This window comes from Cervus elaphus, chromosome 9 (genome assembly GCF_910594005.1).
Source record: "Cervus elaphus chromosome 9, mCerEla1.1, whole genome shotgun sequence".
NCBI lineage: Eukaryota > Metazoa > Chordata > Mammalia > Artiodactyla > Cervidae > Cervus > Cervus elaphus.
This window is the reverse complement of record NC_057823.1, coordinates 16,112,661-16,133,118: the sequence shown is the minus strand read 5'-3', so window position 1 is coordinate 16,133,118 and position 20,458 is coordinate 16,112,661. Positions and strand designations below refer to the sequence as shown.

The 20,458-nt window shown below is 41.3% G+C and overlaps 2 protein-coding genes and 1 pseudogene across 2 annotated transcripts; all 3 read left to right on the top strand.

Annotated features, from left to right (window-relative positions):
• The first annotated feature begins 5,750 nt into the window (after positions 1 to 5,750).
• LOC122700323 lies at positions 5,751 to 12,307 on the top strand (annotated as a pseudogene).
• A 656-nt stretch (positions 12,308 to 12,963) lies between these two features.
• LOC122699447 (olfactory receptor 7G1-like) lies at positions 12,964 to 13,902 on the top strand. Its single transcript, XM_043911387.1, has one exon. It carries the CDS (start codon positions 12,964 to 12,966, stop codon positions 13,900 to 13,902), a length of 939 nt encoding a protein of 312 aa, XP_043767322.1.
• A 4,337-nt stretch (positions 13,903 to 18,239) lies between these two features.
• Positions 18,240 to 19,184, top strand: LOC122699456 (olfactory receptor 7G1-like). Its single transcript, XM_043911397.1, has one exon. The coding sequence runs from the start codon at positions 18,246 to 18,248 to the stop codon at positions 19,182 to 19,184; it is 939 nt and encodes a 312-aa protein (XP_043767332.1). The 5' UTR covers positions 18,240 to 18,245.
• The last annotated feature ends 1,274 nt before the right edge of the window (positions 19,185 to 20,458 follow it).

Sequence of the window (20,458 nt, the reverse complement as noted above, 5' to 3'; positions counted from 1 at the left end):
TCCCAGGGGCCCACCTGAGCATGAATGAACCCCTTCAGAAATCTGGCACCTGTTCTATAATTGTCTACCAATTTCTTTGGTAATGAGTGGGCCTGGAGTGGGGTGAGTTTGTCTTTTTGGTTTTTTTGTTTGTTTGTTTTCATTTATTTTTATTAGTTGGAGGCTAATTACTTTACAATATTGTAGTGGTTTTTGCCATACATTGACATGAATCAGCCATGGATTTACATGTGTTCCCCACCCCAAACCCCCCTCCCACCTCCCTCCCCATTGATTTTCCCATTCCTTGTTCCAAATTTCACTCTTAGAGAATTCAAGTTTTGTCCTGATCTCCTACTTGTGAGAACTCTGGGCAAGGAGGTTGAGACCCATTAGTGTACTTTTCTAGTCATTCTTTGAAAACCTCCAAGTGAAACATTCAGTTCAGTTCAGTTCAGTCGCTCAGTCGTGTCCAACTCTTTGCGACCCCATGAATTGCAGCACACCAGCGAAACGTTACAAAATATTTTAAACCATGAAAACAGCACAGTGAGCAGTAAAACAAACAGCCATGAAAACACCTTCCAGGAGTAATGCAAACCTTTTTCCCTTATTAGCTTCAGACACCTTTAAAATATTGTGTTGAAGGCAGACATCATTATAGAGCATGCTAGATGCTCAGAGGAAAACTGCTGGGACAGAAGCCAGGAGACATGAGCTTTCAAAGTGAGCAGGGTCTCAGTGCAGTTTCAAGAAAACGTGTGTGTTAGAGCATGTAGATATATGAACCTGCCTTTTCAACTATAAATTGTAGGAAATCTAAATATAGATGAAGTGAATCAGAAGAGAAAAACAAATACCGGACATTAACACATATATGTGGAATCTAGAAAAATACTACCCATGAACCTTGTTGCAGGGCAAGAATAGAGGCACAGATGTAGAGAAGGGACTTGTGGACACAGCCGGGGAAGGAGAGGGTGGGACACATCGAGAGAGTAGCGCTGAAACATTGTGTGTGAGTGCGTGTGTTAGTCGCTCAGTCATGTCTGACTTGGTGACTGTAGCCCACCAGGCTCCGCTGTCCATGGAGTTATACAAGCAAGAATACTGGAATGAATCAAAAAATGGGCCAAAGAACTAAACAGACATTTCTCCAGAGAAGACACACAGATGGCTAACCAACACATGAAGAGATGCTCAATATCACTCATTATCAGAGAAATGCAAATCAAAACCACAATGAGGTACCATCTCACGCCAGGCAGAATGGCTGCTGTCAAAAAGTCTGCAAAAAATACCTGCTGGAGAGGGTGCGGAGAAAAGGGAACCCTCTTACACTGTTGGTGGGAATGCAAACTAGTACAGCCACAATGGAGAACAGTGTGGAGATTCCTTTAAAAACTGGAAATAGAACTGCCATACAACCTAGCAATCCCACTGCTGGGCATGCACACAGAGAAAACCAGAATTGAAAGAGACACGTGTACTCCAATATTCATCACAGCACTGTTTACAATAGCTAGGACATGGAAGCAACCTAGATGTCCATCAGCAGATGAATGGATAAGAAAGCTGTGGCACATATACACAATGGAATATTACTCAACTATTAAAAAAGAACACATTTGAATCAGTTCTAATGAGGTGGATGAAACTGTAGCCTATTATACAGAGTGAAGTAAGCCAGAAATAAAAACACCAATACAGTATATTAAAGCATATATATGGAATTTATAAAGATAGTAACAATGACCCTATATGCAAGACAGAAGAAGAGACAGAGATATAAAGAACAGACTTTTGGACTCTGTGGGAAAAGGCAAGGGTGGGATGATTTGAGAGAATAGCACTGAAACATGTATATTACCATATGTGAAACAGATCGCCAGTCCAGGTTCAATGCATGAGACAGGGTGCTCAGGGCTGGTGCACTGGGATGACCCAGAGGGATGGGATGGGGAGGGAAGTGGGAAGGGGTTTCAGGATGGGGGACACATGTACACCCATGGCTGATTCATGTCAATGTATGGCAAAAACCAATATTGTAAAGTAATTAGCCTCCAATTAAATAAGTTAATTAAAAAAAAAAAAAGAATAGTGGAGTGGGTTGCCATTTCCTCCTCCAGGGGATCTTCCTGACCCAGGGATTGAACCCAGGTCTTCCCCATTGCAGGCAGATTCTTTACTATCTGAGCCACCGGGAAAGTCCTGAAACATACATTACCATATGTAAAATAGATAGCCAGAAGGACACTGCTATATAACACAGGGAGCTCAGCTCAGTGCTATGTGATGACTTAGAGGGATGGGATGGGGGTTTGTGTCTAGCAGGCTCAAGAGAGAGGGGATATATGTATATGTATGACTGATTAGGTTTTCCCGGGTGGCTCAGTGGTGAAGAATCTGCCTTCAATGCAGAAGACACAGGAGACACTGGTTTGATCCCTGGGTTGTGAAGATTCCCTGGAGGAGGCCATGGCAACCCACTCCAGTAATTCTTGCCTGAAGAATCCCATGGATAGAGGAGCCTGGCGGGCTACAGTCCATGGGGTCACAAAGAGTCAGACACTACTGAAGCGACTGAGCAAGCATCCATGGCTGATTCACTTTGCTGTGCAGGAGACTCTAACACAACATTATAAAGCAATTATTCTCCATTAAAAATCATTAACAATGTAGGTCAAATATTTCTGATGAAAATCTAGCACCCAAATTGAGATGTGCTCAAATCATAAAACATAGACCAGATTTTGAAATCTTTCCATGAAAAATATAATATAAAATAGCTCACTAATAATTTTTATATTGGTTTCATGTTGAGACAACATTTTGTATATATTAGGTTAAATAAAATTATATTAAAATATAAAAAATTTAAAGATAAGAGAGACACATAAACAGGAAGTCCTCTTTCTTATTAATTCCCTCCTGCCCTTCCCAGAGAATACTTGGGTGGGTATTCACCATGCTTAGTTTAACATTGTTGTTACGTATGGATGTGTCTCCATAAATACTCTAGAAAACAGAATTGGACATACCCAAATACCCATTGATGTGAGAGTGTGTGTTAAAATCAATGGGCGAGGGGTTAAAATCAATGGGCCAGGACTTCCCTAGTGGTCCAGTGGGTTAGACTCCACCCTTCCAATACATGGGGCTCAGGTTTGATTCCTGGTCAAGGAACTAAATCCCATATGCCACATCCAAGTTTGCATGCTGAAGCTAAAAAGATCCTCTGTGCTGTGACTAAGACCCAGTGCAGCCAAATAAATATTTTAAATACTGTAAAAAAAATGAAGGAATTATGAAACAATACTTCAATTTGAATTAGATCATGTTTTCTGGTAGGTTTGGTGGTGATGGTGGTGTGGTTTAGTCGTTAAGTCGTATCCAACTCTTGAAACCACATGAACTGTAGTCCACCAGACTCCTCTGTCCATGGGATTTCCCAAGCAAGAATACTGAAGTGGGTTGCCGTTTCCTTCTCCAGGGAAACTTTCCGACGCAGGGATTGAACCCATGTCTCCTATACGGCAGGTGGTCTCCTGCATTGCAGGCATTCTTTACTGCTGAACCACCAAGGAAGCCCTCTGGCAGGTTTAAGCCCTTCATTGTCCCGCTTTGTACTTTTGCAGATGCTTGAAATCTGACATTATAAAACATCACAAAAGTAAACAATTGTTCATTAAGGGGTATTTATGTATTTTCTTAACTGTGACCATACTATAGCTGTGTATAAATTGTTTTTCTCCTTTAATATTTTTTCAGGTTAGCTTTATACATGTAGAACTAACTTAAATGTTTTGATTTTGAACTTTAAAAAGTTAATATGATGAACATTCAAAAAATAAAGTAGGATGAAATAACATTAAAAATAGTATTGCAATAATATGGCATATCATAGCCATGCCATAACTTATTTAAATGATTTCCTCCCTCTATTTCATTATACTAAGAGGATTCCCAGTGGGAATTTGTGCATTTCCCTCCTTTCTCAGCCTTGAGACATCATTCTTGGGATGTCCTTCTTCCTCTGTCCCTCCTTTTTCACTCTGTCTCACTCTCAAGTTCCCTTCTAGGCATTAGGCTAAGGGAGAAATGCAAAGTGAACTTGTGAATCAAGATGTATTCTGCTTTTGTTAAATCAACCTATTTGTTTAGAGGAAGTTTCTCTAATGCTTATTGGAAGCCGTTCAGCCAATACTTGAAAAAAGAATTAAAATATCATCATTTAGTAATTCGTGGTGAGTTAATGGATCCAGGTCAAAAGTGTTATAAGAAGACAGACATGTGCTTCCTCATGAAAATATTTAAGGATGTTTGCCAAAAATTGAACCTAAATTTAATCAAGATTCTAGACTAGAGGTAGGCACATTTTTTTCAAGAAAGAACCAAATAGTAAAAGTTTTAGGTTTTGTGGGCCATATGGTCTTTGACATGAGTATTCTCAACTCAGATGTAGCAAGGAAGCTGCCAAGGACAGTAAATAAACGAATAACTGTGTTCCAGTAAACCTTTATTTACTATTACTAAAATAAATAAAATGGGACTTCCTGGGTAGCTCAACAGGTAAAGAATCCACCTGCAATGCAGGAGACCCTGGTTCCATTCCTGGGTCTGGAAGATCCTCTGGAGAAGGGATAGGCTACCCACTTCAGTATCCTTGGGATTCCCTGGTGGCTCAGCTGGTAAAGAATCCACCTGCAATGAGGGAGACCTGGGTTCAATCCCGAGGTTGTGAAGATCCCCTGGAAAAGGGAACAGATACCCACTCCACTATTCTGGTCTGGAGAATTCTACGGACTATGTAGTCCACAGGCTCACAAAGAGTCAGACACCACTGAGCGACTTTCACTTTCACTTTCAAACAGCAGGCACAATTTTGTCCACAGACTGTATTTTCCCAAACTGTATTCTAGAGTACAGTCTTTTAAAAAAATATTTGTTCATTTATTTGGCTGTGCTGGGTCTTTGTTGGGGCATGTGGGATCTTTGATCTTCGTCGTGGCACGCAGGATCTTTTGTTCTTTAGTGTGGCTTGTGAACCCTTAGATGCAGCATGTGGGATCCAGTTCCCTGACCAGGGATCGAACCTGGGCCCCCTGTAGTGAGAGCACGGAGTGTTAGCCGCTGGACCATCAGGGAGGTCCCTAGAATGCAGCCCTAATTTTGTACTGGAATGATTTGCTTGGAGGCATCTTAAGGGAGTAAACAATATTCCATGACTGTTCTTCCAAGTAAGTACCCCTACTAGACAAACAATAGATGGACTATAAAAACTTAGGACATGGGGCAGTGTGGAGGGAATTTTTGCAGAAATGTAAAATAAGAAAAGCGGAGAGGAGGAAGCAGGAAAAAAAGACCTGTAACTGATTTGGTTTCAAAACAGACACACGGGGCTTCCCTGGTAGTCCAGTGTTTAAGAATCCACTTGCCAATACCAGGGACATGGTTCAATCCCTACTCCGGGAAGATCCCACATGCCTGGGAGCAACTAAGACTGTGTGCCACAACTGCTGAAGCCCGAGCACCCTAGAGCCTTGCCCGGCAACAAGAGAAGCCACTCAGTAAGAAGCCTGCACACCACAATGAAAAGTAGTCACAGCTTGACACAACTAGAGAAAGCCCTCGAACAGCAAAGAGGCCCCAAGGCAGCCATAAATAAATAAATCTTTTTAAAAGAGAAAAAACCCACAGATACAAAATAAGGAAGTTTCTCTGAAGTTTTGTTTTCTTGTCTCCATCTTTCTATCAGCTCCACTGACAGCATGCAACCCGGAAACCTCTCCATTACCTCAGAATTCCTCCCTCTGGGACTGTCAGGGGATCCAGAATTGCAGCCCATCCTTTTCTGCCTGTTCCTGTCCATGTACTTGGTCACTGTGCTGGGTAACCTCTCATCATCCTGGCCATCATCTGTGACCCTCACCTCCACACCCCCATGTACTTCTTCCTCTCCAGCCTGCCATTTGTAGACATCTGTTTCACCTCCACACCATACCTAAGATGCTGGTGAACATCCAGACCCAGAGCAAATCCATCAGTTACACAGTTACAAATCTGCTTTGTCCAGACGTTTGCTGGACTGGAAAATGGAGTGCTGGTGATGATGGCCTCTGATTGATTTGTGGCCATCTGTCACCCGCTGAGGTACAAGGCCATCATGAACCCCAAGCTCTGCAGGCTGCTGGCTGTAGTGTCTTTCTCTATTACTGTTCTCGACACCCTGCTCCACACTCTGATGGTCCTGTGGCTGTCCTTTTGCACAGACCTGAAAATTCCTCACTTTTTCTGTGAATTAGCTCATATTCTCAAACTCACCTGTTCAACATCCTCATCAATAACATCCTTGTGTATTTAGTGGGACCAGCCTGTTGGGTGTTATTCCTCTCTCTGGGATAATTGTCTCTAACTGTCTCTCTCTTTTTTTTTTTTTTTCATTTATTTCCATCAGTCGGAGTCTAATTGTCTCTTATACTTGAATTGTCTCTTCTGTCCTGAAAACCCCATCAACTGGTGGAAAGTGTAAGGCATTTTCTATCTGTGTGTCACACTTAATAGTTGTTTCCTTGTTTTATGGGACAGGCTTTGGGGTGTACCTTAGTTCTGCAGCCACTCATTCCTCCAGAAAGAAAGTATCTGTGTTGTACACTATGATCACTCCTATGATGAACCCTTTTATCTGTAGCCAGAGGAACAAGGACATGATGGGGGCTTTGAAGAAATTCATCTCTAGAATCATCTTCTTCCCATTGATGTTCAGTTGCTTTGTACTTATATTCCTAGAATATAGGGTTTCCCTGGAGGCTCAGATGGTAAAGAATAATCTGTCTGCAGTGAAGGAGACCCAGGTTCAATCCCTGGGTCAGGAAGATTCCCTGGAGAAGAGAATGGCAACCCACTCCAGTATTCTTGCCTGGAGAATCCCATGGACAGAGGAGCCAGGTGGACTACAATCCATGGGGCTGCAAAGAGTTCCAGGGCTGCAAAGAGATGGACATGATGGACTGACTTGCACTTCCTAGAATATAAAAAGGAGAGAAAAATAATGAGAAGTCCAGAAAACCTGACCACCTTCTTGAAATACTTAATACCAGAGATCAAATGGTTAAGGATGAGAATTTTTTTGAATTAAAAAACTAGGGTTTCTCTTTTTTTAATTTTATTTTACTGTATTTTTAAATATTTATTTATTTGGCTGCTCCGGGTCTTAGTTGCAGCATGTGGGATCTAGTTCCTTGACCAGGGGTAGAACCCAGGCCCCCTGCATTAGGAGTGCAAAGTCTTAGCCACTGGACTAGGAAAGTTCTCATTTTTATATTTTTTGGGGGTAAGAATTTTGGAATCAGACCACCTGAATTTGAATCCTACTTCTACTAAACAGTAGCTCTGTGACCTTTGACAGTTTACTTGAACTTTCTAAGCTCAGCTTCCTCATCTACAAAATTGGCATAATGATATTATAATATTTACAATTTTGGAAGATTTTAATTACTTCACCACTGTCAGTGAGAATGCCCGCCTTCATCAATAACAAGGTAAAAGTCTTGGCTCCCACAGGGTCAAATGATAAAAACAATTATCATCTTTTCTAACAGTGACTTCAAAGGTCAGGTAGGTCCAGGCACAAAAGCACAGGACTCCATTTCATTCTTCTTGCCTTCAGGCTGGTCCCCTGATGGTCACCAATGGCTATAGCTGGGCAAAGACATTTCAGACACAACATGTGTACATGCTCAGTTGCTTGGTCGTGTCCATCTTTGCAAACCTGTGGACTGTAGCCCACCAGGCTCCTCTGTCCATGGGATTTCCCAGGCAATAATACTGGAGTGGGTTGTCATTCCCTTCTCCAGGAGATCTTCCTGACCCAGGGATCAAACCCACATCTCCTGCATCCATTGCATCTCCTACATTGCAGGCAGATTCTCTACTGCTGAGCCACCAGGGAAGCACTTTCAGATACAGTCAGTTCAGTTGCTCAGTCGTGTCCAACTCTGCAACACCATGGACTGCAGCACTCCAGGCCTCCCTATCCATTACCAACTCCCGGAGTTTACTCAAACTCATGTCCATTGAATTGGTGATGCCATCCAACCATCTCATCCTCTGTCGTCCCCTTCTCCCCCCACTTTCAAACTTTCCCAGTATCAGGGTCTTTTCAAATGAGTCATTCTTTGCATCAGGTGGCCAAAGTACTGGTTTCAGCTTCAGCATAAGTTTTTCCAATGAATATTCAGGAATGATTTCCTTTAGGATGGATTGGTTGGATCTCCTTGCTGTCCAAGGCACTGTTGAGTCTTTTCCAACACCACAGTTCAAAAGCATCAATTCTTCGGCACTCAGCTTTCTTTAGTCCAACTCTCACATTCATATATGACTACTGGAAAAAACATAGCTTTGACTAGACAGACCTTTGTTGGCAAAGTAATGGCTCTGCTTTTTAATAAGCTGTATAGGTTGGTCATAACTTTTCTTCCAAGGAGCAAGTGTCTTTTAATTTCATGGCTGCAGTCACCATCTGCAGTGATTTTTGGACCCCCAAAAAATTAAGTTTGTCACTGTTTCCACTGTTTCCCCGTCTATTTGCCATGAAGTGATGGGACCAGATGCCATGATCTTAGTTTTCTGAATGCTGAGTTTTAAACCTACCTTTTCACTCTCCTCTTTCACTTTCATCAAGAGGCTCTGTAGTTCTTTGCTTTCTGCCTTAAGGGTGGTGTCATTTGCATATCTGAGGTTATTGATATCTCTCCCGGCAATCTTGATTCCAACTTGTGCTTCATCCAGCCCAGCATTTCTCATGATGTACTCTGCATATAAGTTAAATAAGCAGGGTGACAATATACAGTCTTGACGCACTCCTTTCCCAATTTGGGACCAGTGTATTGTTCCATATCCACTTCTATTGCTTCTTGACCTGCATACAGATTTAATATTGTCAGACACAGTAACTAGAAATAAAACTCTCTCCCTTTCCTTTGGTCTTTTTGCAATGCAGAAAGAATCTTGCCCAGGAGATGCCCCAAAGACATTGTTTTTATTATCAGCCTGAATTGGGACATGTTCTGCATTAGTTTCCTATTGTCATTGTAATGGACTTCCCTGGTGGCTTAGTTGGTAAAGAATCTGCCTACAATGGAGAAGATCTGGGTTCATTCCCTGGGTTGGGAAGATCCCCTGGAGAAGGAAATGGCAGCCCACTCCAAGATTCTCGCCTGAAGAATTCTGTGGACAGAGGAGCCTGATGGGCTACAGTCTATGGGGTCTCAAAGAGTCAGACACAACTGAGTAACTTTCACTCACTCACTGTCATTGTAACACATATCAGAAGCTTAGTATCTTAAAACAACACAAATGTTTTCTTTTGCAGTCTTGGAAGTCAGAAGCCTGAAATCAGCTACCCTGGGCAAAAGTCAAAGTGTTGGGCTCCGTCTGAAAGTTCTGAGAAAAGAATGAAATGCAGAATTTGCGGGGGTTTTTTTGTTTGTTTTTGTTTTTTGCCATTCGTCATGGCTTGCGGGATCTTAGTTCCTTGACCAGGGATTGAACCCCGGTCACGGCAGTGAGAATGCCAGGAATTCCCTAATCACTGGAATGCCAGGGAATTTCTCAGAGTTATTATTTAATATATAAAGAATTTCTGTGCAGGGTGATGAAAATGATCAGGAAATGAATAGTGTTAGTGGTCACACAACATTGTGGATCTTCTTAATGCCATGGAGTTGTGCATTTTAAATGGCTGAAATGATATTTTTTTTCTTTTTTTAAAGAAGAACCACTTTATTTTGAGTAGTAAACAAAATTCCACTTATAACATAATAAACAAATATTCCATCAGTTTCTTCACAGCTAGTCCAAAGAACAAAGCCCCTGACTTAATTAGAATTTACATTTAACCTTAAATATTTTAAAATCCATCCATGTCAACTTTGGAATTTTAATCTTGCCTGATACTATGAAATAGGGCAAAACTTGATTGACAGTCAAATTCCTCCTCTTTTTCTGTTAGCCACTTTTGAAATGATACATTTTATATCTATTCAGTTCAGTTCAGTCGCTCAGTTGTGTCCGACTCTTTGTGACCCCATGAATGGCAGCACACCAGGCCTCCCTGTCCATCACCAACTCCTGGAGCTTACACAAACTCATGCCCATCGAGTCAGTGATGCCATCCAGCCATCTCATCCTCAGTCGTCCCCTTCTCCTCCTTCCCCCAATCCCTCCCAGCATCAGGGTCTTTTCTAATGAGTCAGTTCTTCGCATCAGGTGGCCAAAGTATTGGAGTTTCAGCTTCAGCATCAGTCCTTCCAATGAACACCCAGGACTGATCTCCTTTAGGATGGACTGGTTGGATCTCCTTGCAGTCCAAGGGACTCTCAAGAGTCTTCTCCAACACCACAGTTCAAAAGCATCAATTTTTTGGTGCTCATCTTTCTTCACAGTCCAACTCTCACATCCATACATGACCACTGGAAAAACCATAGCCTTGACCAGATGGACCTTTGTTGGCAAAGTAATGTCTCTGCTTTTAAATGTGCTATCTAGGTTGGTCATAACTTTCCTTTCAAGGAGTAAGCGTCGTTTAATTTCATGGCTGCAATCACCATCTGCAGTGATTTTGGATCCCCAAAAAATAAAGTCTGACACTGTTTCCACGGTCTCCCCATCTATTTCCCATGAAGTGATGGGACCAGATGCCATGATCTTAGTTTTCTGAATGTTGAGCTTTAAGCCAACTTTTTCACTCTCCTCTTCAAAGTGATTAAAAATTTTAGAAGATAATATGCAAAGATATTTTTATGACCTTAGAGAAGTTAAATATTTGAAAGAATAGCACAATCCAAAAGGGAAAGCCTGAGAAATTCAAGCACTTTAAAAATAAGCTACTAAAACAAGTGATTCAAAAATGAAAATTTAGAATTGTTCTCTCAGTATAGTGAAGATAAAAGCAGGGCAAGTAAACTTCCAGTGAAATATCTCCACATGTAACATTGCTCACTGCATCAATATCAATGTGCTTTTATTACTCAGTACAGAAACAAACAACTTTTAATATAGTCCAGCTCTCTTAAAAACCAATCCTTCTCCCCTTATCCCCTGCAACCACCATTCTACTTTCTGTCTTTACAAAGTTGCCTATTCTAGATACCTCATAACTTAAATCATATAATATTTGTCCTTTTTGGCTTGATTTATTTCACACAGCATAAGGCTTTTAAGGCTGTAATGTGTAATGCTGTATTGTGTCAGAATTTCATTCCTTCTTATGTGGCTGGAATGAATGAATGAATGAATGAATTTCATATCTACAATTATAAACCATAACCGATTATAACCTATATTATTGATTACATGGATATGTTATTGGTTGTATCTAGAAATAGAATACTGGAGTCCAATTAGAGAAGAACGGTGTATCCACATTTGCACTGGATGTGAAATACATGTGAGCAGAAAAAGGTGGAACAGTGACTGGTGAACACCTGGCCTCATAGCATCAGAGACTCCACCACCTTAAATTCTTCCATTATACCTTCTTGGTCTTTAAGGATTTGCACTGGCTTGGCATCAGCATGATGATAAAATTGTTTGACTAATGAGGAGCTTTGGGTATTGATCCTCCAAAGGTACAGAGACTAAAAATTGTCGGTGACAATCAACAGCACTTCCTCAATAAAATCAGCACACATGTGCCTCCTCTTGGAAATGAGCCCCCTCCCCACCCTGCTCAGGAGCCTAGTGCTTCGCTCAATCCATCTCCTCTTATTAAACTTCAGCTTCCATTACTCGACATCTAGGAGACGCATCATTGCATCTCGACAAGAGTCCATCATTTCCTAGTGAAGTCATTCAGGTAAACCTTCATTCCTGTTTGGCAATCAAGAGAGGTGTTTTACCGCAAGTTTAACTAGAGGAAATTGTGAGAAGAGGACATGCATAAAATTATTAGAACCAAGGCATCCATTTGCCTCTTGCCTGTCTTCTGTTTTCTCGACGTGTTCCTTTGTATCTTTCCTGTAATCTTCAAACAGCTCTTATTCTGTCGGTCTCCTACTGTCTTTCCATTCTCAAAGACTATTTGCCTTGTCAGCTGGAATGTGCTCATTTACAAACATGGTGATTGTTTTCCATGTTTTCCACTTTGCCGGCATTTAACTTCCTTTCTGTAGCGATTCAGGGAGGAGGCTTGGGCAGTTTGACTGTATCTTGTACTTCTGAGTTTTTGACACAGCTTTGTATTCTCTGTTGCCAGGCTGTGAGGTCTCTGAGGAAGGAGGTGATGATTCAGATAGACTCATCAGCCCTGATTACCTGCTTCTCCTAATAAAGTTACCAAATGTTATTATAAAAATAATCAGAATAACATAGTGTAATTTTATCAAAAGATAAATTTGTAATTTATTTATCAAAAGATAATTTATAATTTATTTATTTATTTTTGGCTGTGCTGAGTCTTCATTGCTGGGGGGGCTTTTCTCTAGTTGCTGAGGACAGGGGCTGCTCTCTAGTTGCAGTGTGCAGGCTTCTCATTGCAGTGACTTCTCTTGTTGCAGAGCACAGGCGCTAGGGCACGTGGGCTTCCGCAGTTGTAGTGCGTGGGCTCAGCCATTGCAGCTCCCAAGGTCTAGAGCACAAGCTCAATAGTTGTAGTGCATGGGCTTAGCTGCCTCGGAGCATGTGGGATCTTCCTGGATCAGGGATCAAACCATGTCTCTTAAATTGGCAAATGGATTCTTTACCACTGAGCCACTATCAGCGAAGCCTGATAGTGTAATTTTAAAAATGGCTATTCCTCAACTCTTTCCATAATTTACAAATGTTGACACCTGCTTTTAGTAACTTTCGGTCTTTATTCAAAGTAACAAAATAATGTGTGTCCCTCTATTCCATTACTTCCTTTCTCAAATTGGTGTTTGCTTCTGGTGATACACCTGCTGCTGGACTAGGGGCCACAGCTTTCCCATCAGATTTATCAGCAATATGGAACCAAGAAACCAAACAGATGTTTCAGAATTCTTTCTCATGAGACTGACAGAAGACCCAGAACTGAAGATCACCTTCTTCAAACTGTTCCTGTCCATGCACCTGGTCACTGTCCTGGGAAACCTGCTCATCATCCTGGCTGTCATCTCTGACCCCCACCTCCACACCCCCATGTACTACTTTCTCTCCCATCTCTCCTTTACAGACATCTGTTTAAGCACCACCATGATCCCAAAGATCCTAGTGAACATCCAAGCACAGAGTCAGAGCATCACTTTTACAGGCTGCATCACCCAGATCTGCTTTGTTCTGACTTTTGTCTGTTGGGAAAATTTTCTCCTTTTAGTAATGGCCTATGACCGCTATGTGGCTATTTGTCACCCACTGAAGTACACAGTCATCATGAACCCTTGCCTCTGTGTTCAGCTGATCCTACTCTCCTTGTTCATCAGCATTGCAGACGCCTTGCTCCACAGTCTGATGGTGTTGCGACTGTCCTTCTGCACAGACCTGGAAATCCCCCTCTTCTTCTGTGAAGTTGTTCAGGTCATCAAACTTGCCTGTTCTGACACCCTCATCAATAACATCCTGATATATTTTGTGGCTAGCTTATTTGCTGGTGTTCCTCTTTTTGGAATCCTTTTCTCTTATATTCAAATTGTTTCCTCCATTTTGAAAATGTCATCATCAGGCAGAAAGTATAAAGCTTTTTCTACCTGTGGGTCTCACCTCTCAGTTGTTACCTTGTTCTATGGGACAGCTTTTGGGGTGTATATTAGTTCTGCAGTTACTGATTCTTCCAGGAAGACTGCAGTGGCTTCATTGATGTACACTGTGGTCACTCCCGTGATGAACCCCTTCATCTACAGCCTGAGGAACAGAGACATGAAGGGAGCTTTGAGGAAACTCATTGGTAGGGTACATTCTGTTCTGTGATGTGTCATTGGGTTTGGGATGGGTTCACTACAATGAAGCAAAGTAAAGGGAATGCTAATGAGATAGAAAGCCTGACTTTTTCATCACCATGTTCTTAAATGAATAGATAATATGATAGCTAAGTGCATTTTAACTTAGAGTTAATACCTGACTTGCTCTTTTTTTTTAGCACTGATTTTTTTAAAATTTATTTTGTATTTCAGTATAGCCGATTAACAATGTTGTGATAGTTTACAGCGAAGGGACTCAGCCATACATATACATGTATCCATTCTCCCCCACACTTCCTTCCCATCCAGGCTGCCACTTAACTAAGGAGAGTTCCATGTGCTATACAGTAGGTCCTTGTTGGTTACCCATTTTAAATATAGCAGTGTGTACGTGTCCATCCCAAACTCCCTAACTATCCCTTCTCCCCATCCTTTCCCCAGCAACCACAAGTTTGTCCTCTAAATGTAGCACTGTGATTTTTGACAGATGATTTCTATTCTCTAAGATAAATTTCTCCAGTTAGGGTACATGGAAGCTGAATCTGAGGCAGATATTCTTGGTATGGTCATTTCATGGGGAATGTTCTCAGCACAAAGAAAGTGGGGGAAAATATTAATTTATCTTTATTATAGAAAGTGGGAAAGGACTTAAATCTGTGGTCATGCAGAGATGTATCCTGCCTGATTCCATGGACAGCACCATATGAATTGAACTTTAGATGTAAGCCTACTGTGAGGCATAGTGGCTGATCTTTTATACCCCAGTTCAGGAGTTCCTGAGACTGTACTGGTATATTGGACATGTGTGATCCAATATTTACATCCAGAATATTCAGCTTCATCAGTTGTAAAAAATTGCTATGGTTAGCTTATCTCAGTAGTTTGAAATGATGGTGAGGTTTTTGAACTTGATCTGTGGGGAAGCCTTTCTTTAAATAAGGGAAAGAAATACTGACTCTAACATGCCCAAACTATAGTTATCTCTCATGACAAAAACTTCACAGGCAGAAAATGTGCAGGAGCAGAAAAGTAGAGATTCATTCATTCCTCCATGAAGTGGCTTCGTGCTAGGGTTGATTCCACTCATGGGCCCAGATGCCTGCATCAGATGCAGGCATCATATCTAGGCATGGTTCCCAGAGGAAAAACCCCAACTGTCCTTCCCTGAGTCTGTTGTTGACCAAGGCTTTATTTATAATAGATACGTACATGGCAGCATCCACAAGATTGTGCGTGCGTGCTAAGTTGCTTCAGTCGACCAAGTTGCTCTTGGCGACCCTATGGACTGTAGCCACCGAGCTCCTCTGTCCATGGGATTCTCCAGGGAAGGATACTGGAGTGGATTGCTATGCCCTCTTTGAGGGGATCTTCCCAACCAGGGATCAAACTCAAATCTCCTGCTTCTCCTGCATTGTAGGCAGATTATTTGCCGCTGAGCCACTGGGGAAACCCCCACAAGATATTACCTTCTATCTTATCACTGAGACTATGATCATAAGTCACCTCCTTAACTAATTCCTGATATGGGGAAAGTAATTCCATTGTATGTATACAATACATTTTGTTTATCTACTCATCCTTTGATGGACACTGCTCCTACCTCTTGGTTATTGTAAATCGTGTTAGTATGAATAAAGGTATGTAAATATACCAGATGTTTTATTAAATTTGTTTTTAGAATTGTTATTATTATCATTATTTTTGGCTGCACTGCTTGGCTTGTAGGATCTTTGTTCCCTGATCAAGGATCAAATCCAGGCCCCCCACAGTTGAAGCTCAGAGTCCTAACCACTGGACCACCAGGGAATTCCCTAGAATTGTTATTTTTTAACTACACACTTTCCTGTCTCTCTTTGAAAATGCCAGCTATACTCACGACTTAATCTTTCAAAAATTTAGTTTTAAAATGATCATGCAGCAGAATGCCCTTTTTGTGTGCTTCTCTCTGTATTATAAGACATTCTTTGATGGTTACAACCACCGCCACAGTCAATATACAGAGAAGTTACATCATCTGCCAACAAATTGCCTTGGACTAGACGGTAGGCACACAGTCCTCTGTGTTTGAGAATCACTGTGAGACACTAATCTGCTTTTTAGCCTGACTTTTTTGTGCTTTTCATGATATCATATAAATGAAATCATACATCACCTCAAGCATGAATACTTGGAGTAGTTCTACTCAGAATTGCCCAAGACAAAATCAGCTCACGTGTACACGTGGATATGCATAAGTAAACTGCGGTTGCGGTTATATCATTATAATAGAAACATCAGTAAAGAAGAATGAATAACTGAGACAGGCAGCAACTTGGATGATTCTCAGTGGCATTATGCTGACTGAAAGAAGCCCCATGCAAAAATCAAACGTTTATTTAAAAAATCTTATCCTGGAGCAAATTGATGATCTGATTCTTGGTTTGGTAGGTTAAACATTTTAGGGTCATGTTCTTCCTGGTATTTAAAATTTGAATTGTAGATTCATTTTACTTGCTAGGTTTTTCCTCCCTCCCCTTCCATTTTTGTATTCGTACATGATCACCTAACAGATTCACAGTTGCCCTCGGCAATTACCAGCCCTCTAGCCTTGAATTCAGACTGATAACTAGTCCCTGATACTCAGTGATTTTGAGAACATCACCAAATTCAGCTACCAAACCACTGAATGACTTGATTCAGTTCTGCCCTGGGGGCTTCTTTTGAAACTTTCTGCTGTTCTAAGTCCAAAGTTGTAGTCCTAGAAAGAGTCCCCAACTCTTGTGTTCACTCCCATCTCTCAGTAACAAACCTCCACAAATGCCTTTGTCTTTTTAAAGTCTATATTTCTAAGTCTTCTGTATTTTCTATTATTTTATGTGTTCAAAGCAAATGAGGTTAAGATAGTAAGGGATGACAATACAAGGCTAGCCTGTCTCATGTTGGTTTTAAAATATCAAGAAACTTGTGTGTTCACAAGTTCATACAGTAGCAGTGAACAGTGAAAGGAGTTAATTGACAAACAGATGAAAGGAGTACCATGCCAACCTGTTAGATAATAGATTAAATGTACTGAGATTATGCTTGACCACTGTTGTCTTGGTATGGCATTGTAACCCCTTACAACTTTATGAAAAGTTAAGAGATGAACGTGAGCTGGTACACATGCAGAAAAGTCCACTTGGCCTCATGGGGTCAGAAAAGCAACTATCTTGAATTTCTCCCATGTAGAGTCTTGATCTTAAGGATTTGCACTGTCCTGGGATCACAGTGACAATGAATTGCCTGGCTAATGAGGAGCTTTGGAAATTGAATCTCCTGTGATCTTCCTGTGACTACCTCAATCAACTATACCTTTTCTAGGAAAGTAATAGCATACCTGAGACTCTTCCCATAAATGATCCCTCCTGCTCAGGAGCTGGTGACTCACTCAGACCTTCTGTTCTTCCTAAGGACAGCTGTTCTGTATGGTACATAAGAGATGTCAAGCATCTTTCCACTGTGATACCAGCCAGGTAACCTATTCCTTTAGTGAATATTTGGTATTTTGGTACAGGTTCATACAGGGGAACCTGTGAAAACAGTATATACATCAGATGATTAGAACCAGGTCTTTCTGCCTAACATATGACATCTTTACCTTTTTTAAATTATATTTTGTACCAATATTTTTAAGCATCTTTGATTTACTAATATGAAACTCTCTATATGACCTTGCACTTCTTTCTGATTAGAAATCTTCCTGTTCAGATACAGGGTGACTCTTAAAGAATTGTCCAACATTTCTTTGTGCATCTGTCATTGTAGGGGAGGGGAGAAAAATTGATGAGCTTCATCTTATCTTTCCATTCTTGGTTCTTGACATGTCTATGTGTTATTTCTTTTCCCTGGCCCGGAGGTCACTGGGGATCTGGACAGAATTTTCAATGGCCTCCCTCATCTGTTTCTCTTTATAAAATTACTTTTTTTTAAAATTTGGCTGCACCAGGTCTTAATTGTAGTATATGGGATCTAGTTCCCTGACCAGGGATCAAACCCAGGCTCTCTACATTGGAAACACAGTGTCTTAGCTACTGGACCATCAGGGAAGTCCCCTAATGTCTCAAATAATCAGAAGAGTACAGATAGTTTATAAAAGAACCATGTCTTTATCCTTTCTAGAATTAACTGCTCATGCTCTGAAATACCAACTTTGGATATTTTTTTTAAGAACAGAAAAATATGCATGCAGAAGGCATTACTTTTCCCCTCCCTTCATTAATCTCCTTCCCTTTCCAAGATGGTGTGGATCTCTTGTGATACTCCTGATGCTCATCTAGGGACCACAGATTTCCATGTCTTTTTTAACCACATCTTTTTCATCAGATCATCAACAACATGGAATCCAGAAATCACACACATGTTTCAGAATTCCTTCTCATGAGACTGACAGAGGACCCAGAACTGAAGACCATTTTCTTCAGCCTGTTCCTGTCCATGTACCTGGTCACTGTCCTGGGAAACCTGCTCATCATCCTGGCTGTCACCTGTGACTCCCACCTCCACACCCCCATGTACTTCTTCCTCTCCAATCTGTCCTTTACTGATATCTGTTTAAGCACCACCATGATCCCAAAGATTCTAGTGAATGTCCAGACACAGAATCAAAGCATCACTTACACAGGCTGCATCACCCAGATCTGCTTCGTCCTGATTTTTGTTAGCTGTGAAAATTTCCTCCTTGGAGCAATGGCCTACGACCGCTATGTGGCCATTTGTCACCCCCTGAGGTACACTGTCATCATGAACCCCCACCTCTGTGCTGTGCTGATTCTCATCTCATTATCCATCAGCATTGTGGACGCCCTGCTCCACAGTCTGATGGTATTGCGACTGTCCTTCTGCACAGACTTGGAAATCTCCCTCTTCTTCTGCGAAGCTGTTCAGGTCATCAAGCTTGCCTGCTCTGACACCCTCATTAATAATATTGTTCTGTATTTTGCAGTTAGCATATTAGGTGGCATTCCTCTTTCTGGAATCCTTTTCTCTTATACTCAAATTGTTTCCTCTATTTTGAGGATGCCATCATCAGGCAGAAAGTATAAAGCTTTTTCTACCTGTGGGTCTCACCTCTCAGTTGTTACCTTGTTCTATGGAACAGGTTTTGGACTGTATATTTGTTCTGCCATTTCTGAATTCTCTGGGAAAACTGCAGTGACTTCATTGATGTACACTGCGGTCACTCCCATGATGAACCCCTTCATCTATAGCCTGAGGAACAGAGACATGAAAGGAGCTTTGAGAAAACTCATTGATGACATCCTTTCTTTTCTCTGATGTGTCATTGAATTTGAGATAAGGCTACTAGAATAAGGCCAAATTAGAAGATTACTGATGAGCTAGACTGCCTGACTCTTTCATCACCAGGTTCTTAAATGAATAACATAACATGATGGCTAAGTGCATTTTAATTTAGGGTTTAAACCCAACTTATTCTTTGTCTAACTCTGTGATGTTTGACACAAAATCTCAGTTCCCTAAGATAAGGTTTTTGGTTAGGGCCAAGAGAAGCTGAGTCTGAGGCAGAGGTTTGTGGTATAGTAATTTCACTGGGGAATGTTCTCAGCATAAAGGATATCAGAGAAGGTGAAGGAAAGCATTTAAACAAGTTTGTGGTCATACAAAGATAGATTCTGCCTGACTCCCTGTTTAGCACTATGTGAACTGAACTCTAGAGTTAAGGCTATATGACACATGCTGGCTGATCTTTCACACCCCAGTTCAGGAGTTCCTGGGGTTGTTCACTGGTAAATGGGACATGTGTAAGCTGATATCTGCATCCACAATACTCAGCTTCATCATCTGTAAAGTTACCATGGTTAGATTATCTCAGTCATTTGAAAAGATTGTGAGGTATTTGAACTTGATTAGTGAGGAAGACTTTCTAATGGCAGGCTCTAGTCCATAGGGTCGCACAGAGTCGGACATGACTGAATCAACTTAGCACACAGCACATCCATCCTTGCTCTAATATGTTCAAACAATAAAGATAGTTATCCTCATTACAGGAATTTCAGAGGCAGAAAATGTGCAGGCACGAGAGAGTAGAGATTCATTCATTCCTCCATGGAGAGGCTTCGTGCTACGGCTGATTCCCCTCATGGATTCATACGGCTGCCTTAGATGGAGGCATCATATCTAGAGGCGATTCCCAGAAGCCGAGACAACCGGCTGTCTTTCTCTGGGTCTGTTGTTAATTGAGGGTCTATTTTTAGTCGCTATTTCCATGGTGTCATGTTACCTTCTGTTGGAAAAAGTTGGTACTGAAGTTCTAGAAAAGAAATAATATGCCTACTATATTCTCGTTTTACTTTTTAAAAACGGTGGTAACATGTAAAACGTAAGAATTGCAATCGCAATGTGTCTCAAGTGTGCCCTTTTGAGTCGTATTTGCCTCCACACTGCTGTGCAGTCATCACCACATTCTGTTTCCACCTAAATTTTATTTTCTGGCTGTGCTGGGTCTTGGTTGCCGTGTGGGCTTTCTCTAGTTGCAGTGAGTGGAGGCTGCTTTTCCCTGTGGTGCTCATGCTCCTCATTGCAACGGCTTC